Here is an 8,699-nt window from a genome sequence, read left to right as displayed (position 1 = left end):
CAATTCGTAGGTTGTGAGGACAGTTCAGTGGGGCGAGTGAAGTTACCTCCTCTAGTTCAAGAGCCTGATGGTTAAGGGGTAATAACTTCCCTAAACCTGCTGGTGTGGGTCTTTAGGAGGCTTTTCCATTCAAGAGCATTGTGGTTTCCATACCAGGCCATGATGCAATTAATCAATATACTCTCCACCACACATCTATAGAAGTTTGTCTAAGTTTTATTTGTCATGCCGAATCTTTGCAAACTCCTAGGGAGGAACTCTCATGTTTCTTCGTAATTGCACTTACGTGCTGGCGTCCCAGGGCAGATCCTCTGAAGTCATAACACGAAGTAATTTAAAGTTGCTAACTCTCTCCACCTCTGATCACCCGGTAAGAACTGGCTCCTGGACTTCTGGTTTCCTCCTCCTGAGGTCAATAATCAGCTCGTTGGTCTTGCTGTCATTGGGGGCGAGGTTGTTACTGTGGCACCACTCAGCCAGATTTTCAATCTCTCTCCAATTTTAAAAAATTGGTTTTGACTCAGTAGTAACAATAACAATATTTGTGGAAGTAATCTCTCATTATCTGACTTTGTTTTTCTCCAGGGATCTGGGGATATAACTCATGAAATAGATACAAGACCAGCCTTGACTCAGATCAAAGGAATGACAGGTCATACTCATGTGAAGACTGTGGTTAGAGACTCCACGTCGGGGAAGCCACCTGAATATAATCAAAATGGGGGCACCGAACTGCTGAATCTCACCAACAGCGCAGTAACCCTTTCAGGACCAGGCAGGCCTGGGACAAACATCAACCTCCCATCATTCCCACACAATTACAAAGAGATCTCAACTACCTTTCACCAAGCTCCTGATTTTAAACTCAATGAAATTCTTGAAGAGACTGACGAGAGGTCCAACGTAAAGACTCCCGGTGCGTTTGATGAGGTTATTGGCGAAGAGATCTACCTGTCAGTATCTGAAGATCAGGGAGGTGTTGCTCTCTGCAAGCAAAAGCAGGATGGTGTTTCAGACAACCGCTCAGTGACCTCGCCCGCTCCGACAATTGACACCCAATTACTAACTAATTCATCGAGTACTTACCCAGACGGAGACATCCCACTGCTGTGGAAGGAGATTGATGCACAGCAGGAAGAAAGCATGTTGATAATCGATCTCGCAAACAAAAATGTTCCAACTTCCAAGAAGTTGAGGTGGCACAAAGCAAATAAAGATCTAAACAGTGATCATTACCTGGTTGAGAATGCCAAAGAAAAAGTTATTTCCAGCAAAGAGATGTTGGAGATGGAGACCACAGAAGAGACAGCACAGTGGCAGCACAAGGAACTCCACAGGACCTCAGGGAAGAGTTCATCCCAAGCAGGGATCCAGGCTCGTTGCGGAGCCCGGACATGTGGAAAGGCAAGAGCTCCTGGGCCAAGAGGACCAGTGGGGCTACCTGGTCCACCGGTAAGTGAGTTGACACCAGGTCACACAGACAGGATCTTCAAGGGTACGTTGATGCTCGGTCAATGAATTTTACAATTGGTGCAATGGAGCAGCTGCTGCACCTGATTTCCTGATCGGGTGAGCTATATCTTACCATCTGGCACATCTTCTCAAGTCCCCTGTTGTTCTTTTTTAATCTGCAGGTCTGAACTGCGTTGCAATGATGAGTAAGTGTGTTGAGCATTTCACTGAGCTAAGACAATGAAGGGGCATTTCACAATGCAGTAGAAACACGCTGCGCTTAAAATAGATTCTAGAATGCATATTGGAGATTAAAAATCCAAATGTCAAGTAAAGGTTTCAAAGGTACATTTAATGTCAGAGAAATGTATACGATATACATCATGAAATTCTTTTTCTTCACAACCATCCACAAAAACAGAGGAGTGCCCCAAAGAATGAATGACAGTTAAATGTTAGAACCCCAAGTCCCCCACAAAGCTCCCCCCCTCCCATGCGTAAGTGGCAGCGAGCAAAAATCCCCTCCCCCACCGGTAAAAAAAAGCATCGGCACCCACCACCGAGCATAAGCAAAGCAATAGCGAAGACGCAGACTTGTAGTATCCCAAAGATTTCACATTTCACCTGGTATTCAACATACCACAGGTTCTCTCAAGTCAAGTCAAGTCACTTTTTATTGTCATCTCGACCATAACTGTTGGTACAGAACAGTAAAATCGAGACAATGTTTTTCAGGACCATGGCGTTACGTGAAACAGTACAGAAACTAGACTGAACTATGTAAAAAACAACACAGAAAAAAAAAACTACACTAGACTACAGACCTACCCAGGACTGCATAAGGTTCACAAAACAGTGCAGGTATTACAATAAATAATAAACAAGACAATAGGCACAGTAGGGGGCAGTAAGTTGGTGTCAGTCCAGGCTCTGGGTATTGAGGAGTCTGATAGCTTAGGGGAAGAAACTGTTACATTGTCTAGTCGTGAGAGCCCAAATGCTTCAGTGCCTTTTCCCAGATAGCAGGAGGGAGAAGAGTTTGTATGAGGGGTGCGTGGGGTCCTTCATCATAATGCTGTTTGCTTTGTGGTTGCAGCGTGTAGTGTAAATGACTGTAATGGCGGGAAGAGAGACCCCGTTGATCTTCTCAGCTGACCTCACTATCTGCTGCAGCGTCTTGCGATCCGAGACGGTGCAATTTCCCAACCAGGCAGTGATGAAACTGCTCAGGTTGCTCTCAATACAACCCCTGTAGAATGTGATGAGGATGGGAGGTGGGAGATGGACTTTGCTCAACCTTTGCATAAGGAAGAAAGGGGTGTCTCCATTTTCCCAGCGAGCGGGGAGACGTAACAAACAACTTGCTGGTTTACGATGTTAGAAGTCCGCCACATTGCTTTTTTCAAGCTTTGTGCCTGAAAATCGCAAAGGTATCCTCACACCTCCGATAACACACGTATCTCCTGTCGCGACACCAACCCTCGATCTGCCCATCTCCAGAGCCCCGAGATCCTAGGCTTCCAAATTCGAGCGGGGTTTTTATGCTGAGCCTTTGGCGTGCCAAACAATGGCCAGTTATGGAACCCCGAATGTGGGTCCCATTCCCGCAAAGAACCGTAGTTAGCGTGTAACTCCGGGTCAGGGTCTTCAAAAGAACCCCAAAAAGGAAAATTAGAGATATTAAAGATGGAAATAGAGCTGTTTCCAAAGATGCAAGCAAAGGAGTCGCCGTCAGGCGCCATTAAACCTTCTAAGCTCTGCCCGTCAGCAAAGGTCCCTTAATGCCTCGGCCAATGGCTCTCACAGGTAAAGAGATTGGAGAAGGATGCTGGCATCAGGCTGGGAAGAAAATGGTGAGGGAATTATAGGTTTAATCCTAAATAAACAAACAGGCAATCTAAGTATTTAAAACAAAATTTGAGGTGAAATAGTTGCAAATGCTTCAACTATTCTTAGTGGGAATGTTGGTAGCTGTAAGTGAGCACTACATAATTTGAAACCAAGGTAACGGTAAGTCTGTCAGATTTGTGTTCCCTTGAACTTTTTCTCCATCAGACATTGCTTGTTACCTACTATTTTCCATTCAGTATCAAAATTGGATTATCAATAAATTGGTCAGGAAATAGATAAGATTCAAATTATATCAAATAAAAAGAAACATGATCTGTAAAAAAAAATACCAAGATAACATCAAACTACTTAATACTGATTTTTATTTAAGTTTAATGTATCTTTTCATTCTTGGGAAGTTCATACCAGTTATTGCATCCTGTGTTTAAGTCCAAGATTACCATAAAGGTTCACAGACTTTAGGATTATTAAACCTCTCTTTTCAAAATCTCCTTCCATCAAATAACTTTATGGAAAAATAAACCTTAAAAATAGTTCTGTCTCTGGTTTATGTCTTGAACATTTTATGTTGATGATTAAGTCAAAATCAATGCACAGACACATGCACCAGTACTTAATATTAACATAAGGATTGGAAATGATTCATCGTGACAAATACAATACTTTATTGTCACCAAACAATTGATACTAGAGCGTACAATCATCACAGTGATATTTTTTTCTGTGCTTCACACTCCCTGAAGTACAAATTGAATTAAATATAATAAAAATTTAAATTATAAATCATAATTAGAAAATAGAAAAGGGAAAGTAAGGTAGTACAAGTCAGGTCCAGATATTTGGAAGGTACGGCCCAGATCCGGGTCAGGATCCGTTCAGCAGTCTTATCACAGTTGGAAAGAAGCTGTTCCCAAATCTGGCCATATGTATCTTCATGCTCCTGAACCTTCTCCTGGAGGGAAGTGGGACAAAAAGTGTGTTGGCTGGGTGGGTCTTGTCCTTGATTATCCTGGCAGCACTGCTCCAACAGCATGTGGTGTAAAGTGAGTCCAAGGATGGAAGATTATGAGTTTATGCAGTGCTGAAGATAAAGTGAACAACTCCATAATGCTGTTGAAATATGGCACACAGGCTTGAACTCACAAGGAGAAATGATGGGGGAGCAGATTCTCATTAACTTAATGGTTAACAGATCAAAATGCATAGCGTTGAAGTTACAAATGCAATTTGTTTGATGTAATTCCTGTGTGAGCAGACAGTGATAATTCTGTTTAAATTTCCCCTTTAACATAACCTACATACACTCCTATAGCAAACTCTGCAATGTGAATGAGCTGTTTCTGCATCACAACAAGTTTCAACCACATTTTCAGAGCAAGCAAGGGCAGAGTAAAGATGTTATGAAATATACTCTGACATCAGCTCAACTGAAAAAATTGTACCCTTAATTGGGATTAGACATCCGAGATTTTAAAATTTCTTTTAAACTTCCTCCCTCTGTGATTGTGCATGACCAGTTTCCTTTGAAAGTCATTAGATTTGGAAATATAAGGCAAGAATTTTCATTTTAACCGAGAGCTGTCGGTGCTGGCAGTTCAGAAAGCCAATGTCCAACAAAAGGAGGGTATCGATTACAAGCTGGGTGACTTTGCCTCTGGGTAGTGTGCACATTCAGCACCAGTCCTGTGTAATTCGGTCCAGTTGTGCTCAACACAATGGTATATGGATACCATTGTCTGTCAGTCCTGTGCACATAGACAAGCACAGGCCACTCATGTAGTACCAGCCCACCGGAGTTTAGACACACCCATCAAAGGACACGTGCCTGAGCCGTCCGCAGATCCCGGTGTCCTGGATTCTGAACCCAAACTAGTTACAACAATAAAAACTGCTGATAGATCGTAGAACACAGACCAGTGCTGCACAGGAACAGGATCTTTGCCCACCATAATGTTGTTGCCAAAATAATTAAACCAGGATTTAAATACGTAAGTAAACTAATACCTTCTGTCAACACAAGGCCTACGTCACTCCATTCTCACACAGTCATGCGTCTATCGAAGAGCCTCTAAATGCCTCTATCATATTTGCCTGCACAACCACCCCCTGCTAGTGTGTTCCAAACAGTCACCATTCTGAGTAAAAAAAACTTGCCACACACATCTTTGAACTTATTCCCTCTCACCTTAAATGCATGTCCTGCTGTGTTAGATATTTCAACCCTGGGGAACAGATGCTTTGTCTATGCCTAGTAAAATCTATAAAGCACTGCCAGGTCTCCCCTTGGCTTCCGCCACTCCAGAGAAAACAATCTGACTTTGTCCAACCTTACCTCTATACCCATGCCCTATAGTCCAGGCAGCATCTCAGAGTCTCCACGTACTTCTTATAACGGGGCGACTGAATGCAATAATCCAGATGCTGTCTAACTAGAGTTGTTGCATAAAGCTGCTACATAACTTATCTCACTAAGGTTCCTCTTAAATATTTCATCTTTCACCTTAACCTCGTGACCTCTGCTTCTAGTCTCATCCAACCTCAGGGAAAAAAAACCTGCAAATATTTACCCTATATATGTGCCTCATAATTGTGTATACTTCCATAAGATCCCTCCTCATTCTCCTGTGCTGCAAGGAATGAAGTCAATCTGCCTGAGAAAGATTGCTAACTCCAATGTCATTTGCTTAATATATGTCGGTTCATGTCTAAACTGCTTTGTGATAGATCATTTGCTGTTACTAATGGTGAATCTAAATTAAAGTTTATAGGATCATAAACAAATGTTGTTGAATTGATTTTTAAGTTTCTAGAGAAAATAACAGCTTTAGCACAGCCATGCATGCGACATAGATGGAGAATCAGGCTATTAAATTTTTTGGTCACATTCATAAATTCATTAACAAATCAAATTTTAAAGAATCTAAGGTATCACAGGTCCAAGTGTGATACAAACTATCAATGATGCAGAACTACACGTTTTTAAATCAAATTTGGAACTAACAGCAACGGAATTGTTGATCAGCATGGGGGTCAGCTGGCATTCAGTGTAGTACCTGTTACTTGCACATGAGCCAGTTGAATGAAGCACCGCAATAAAGCGTGGACTGTAGCTTGTGAAACATCTGCCCTTCAGTGTGCCTTCAAGAATATAATGTGCTTGAGATAGAATTATAATCTGTTTAACTTCATTCTGATGTATTAACAGTTGTTTTAATGAGTTTGCATCTATTAGTTTTCACAGTCCTTTTCCTTTTCTCTTCTCAAAATCAGGGGAACCCTGGACCACCAGGACCTAAAGGAGATAAAGTGAGTCGTATTTCTATGGGGTTATAGATAACTTAATGGTGTTTCTGAATATGAATTATGCTCTATTGCATGCAATCTCATGTTGCATTTCTCTTTGGCATTTGAAATGGATAGAATAAAGTCGAGCTGTTAATGTGGTTATAAATTAGTCCTGGTCACCTCACCTTACCTCTTTCCCTTTTCCAGTGAAATATGCCTTTGTAAATGTTTTCTGCTGTACGGAGTTAAACTTGAAATGTGGAGAAAAAGCCAAGCCTGGTACTGATGCGAGTTAGTTTATGGATCCCCTCTTTGCTGCTGCTGTCATGAGGGAATGGTGCTGAGTTTGATGTACAAAATGGAGGAGTTCGAACAGCAGTAAAATAACAAAGCTCCACATCTTTGTTGATAAATCTTAATGTTATTTTAACTCAAATTAGCTTGAACTTGGCAGCTTCTTCCAAATATTCACCATTTCCTACAGCAATTGATTGCATCCACTATCACAATGCTGCCTATTTAAAAAAAGTCCACACCTTTCAGGTTATTGTGAGGGGGATTAACATCACATGCAATCAGTTCTTGAAACAGGCAACTTGAAGGGTAGAGGCAACTCTGTTTCCTTTGCCCATGAGTTCTCTTTTCTTTTGAATGTGTAAATCAACTACGACACAGGATGTGATGCAAATTTGCGAAGACTCTTTAGTACCAGTGAGACAAGGTGCAGAGCACCTGAACTGTTCACTACCACTCAACCCATGAGCGAGGGATGATCCTGAGTATCAGGGTGAAGGAATAAAACTTTTAACATCTCTTGCAGCTATTCTAGGCAAATGGTACTCAATAAATGGTGGGCAATGTTTGCAGAGGTTTGAAGCACCTTTCCTTTTTTTTGTAATTTTTTTTTAATTGAAGTTCATCAAACAAACATTTCCATCAGATGTATTTCAGACATTGTACATATATACACAATATAATCATATATATCACAAAATCTCCACAAAGTATTTATCTGGGATGTACACTTATAGAAAAGAGTGGAAAGAAAAAACAAGCAAAAGGAAACAACTATGTACAAGTAGGGAGTGATTTTTTTTTACAACAGATTCATTGATTTGTGAGAATAAAATAAAATAAAATCAGCATCTTTCCAATGTAATGTTGCATATTGTTGACTAGGCACATGTAGCCTTTGAATTGCTTTGAGAATTCATTTACCCTGAGGAGGATTACTTTTATTGGTTACTTCCCTTCAGTAAAACATACAGCCAGGTGCTATCTTGTCAAAGAACTTGTATCTCAATTACATTTTCAAAATCAGGACTTGTCCCGAAGAACCAACAGCTCCAAACTGCCACAGATGAGTATTCCTTGTTATCACAAAAAAAAGGTATGCACACAAGTTATATTGTGCATGATTTTGGATAGGTTTGCAGATGATTTGTTGCAATAAAGCAAATGAAAATTCCCTTGGTAAAGCAAACTCTTTTGGGTTGTCTTTTTCTCAAACCACCATCTCGGCTTTAGCTGTCAGTGTGGTCCTCAGTCAACTGAAAGCCCCTCACCATTACCTCCATACTTCAGAAAGAACAAAACTAGAGGTTGCAAATCAGTCTGATCTCTTATGGCTAGATGGAAAGGACTTAGCTTAAGGATCAATAGGTTTTCCTGTTGTATTGTTGAGACAATGGATTTTTGGCAGCACTAAAGAATTTGCAGCATAAGTTGGCTAGGAATTTACAAGACAACAAAGAGCGGTGTTGATGGAGCTTAAGGAAGCCAACATCTCAAGATTTCATTGACAGCTTATTGTTATTCTTCTAGCCTGCTGTGGTAGGATGAAACATGATCTTATGGAAGCAGGTTTAGGATGGAGATGAGAAACTACTTTCCCCAAATCAGTGCATCTGTGGAATTCTCTGTCCATGGAAGCATTAGAAGCTACTTTTATAATTTAATTAAGATGCAGTTAGATAGCTTTCTGCATATCAGGGGGATTAAGGTTTATGGGGAAAAGGCAGTGGACCTGAGTCCACAGCTGGATCAGCCATGATCTTATTGAATGTGAAGCAGGAAGGTAAACCATCTCAGCCCATCCACAATGCTTCACA

General features: G+C 41.0%; 1 protein-coding gene across 1 annotated transcript; it reads left to right on the top strand.

The window, feature by feature from the left end:
* Positions 1 to 959: 959 nt before the first annotated feature.
* Positions 960 to 8,430, top strand: LOC132407259 (collagen alpha-1(XXV) chain-like). Its single transcript, XM_059993519.1, has 3 exons — positions 960 to 1,452; positions 6,574 to 6,609; positions 8,413 to 8,430. Exons 1-3 carry the CDS (start codon positions 1,144 to 1,146, stop codon positions 8,428 to 8,430), a joined length of 363 nt encoding a protein of 120 aa, XP_059849502.1. The 5' UTR covers positions 960 to 1,143.
* The last annotated feature ends 269 nt before the right edge of the window (positions 8,431 to 8,699 follow it).

This window comes from Hypanus sabinus, chromosome 18, assembly GCF_030144855.1.
Source record: "Hypanus sabinus isolate sHypSab1 chromosome 18, sHypSab1.hap1, whole genome shotgun sequence".
NCBI classification, from domain to species: domain Eukaryota; kingdom Metazoa; phylum Chordata; class Chondrichthyes; order Myliobatiformes; family Dasyatidae; genus Hypanus; species Hypanus sabinus.
The sequence above is the reverse complement of the archived record's forward strand: the minus strand, read 5'-3'. Positions and strand labels throughout refer to the sequence as shown.

Excerpts from the sequence above, each read along its gene's own strand:
- LOC132407259 (XM_059993519.1), top strand. The coding sequence starts at position 1,144 with ATGTTGATAATCGATCTCGCAAACAAAAATGTTCCAACTTCCAAGAAG. Across the intron at positions 1,453-6,573 it reads TGGGGCTACCTGGTCCACCG|GGGAACCCTGGACCACCAGG; the intron begins GTAAGTGAGTTG and ends TCTCAAAATCAG.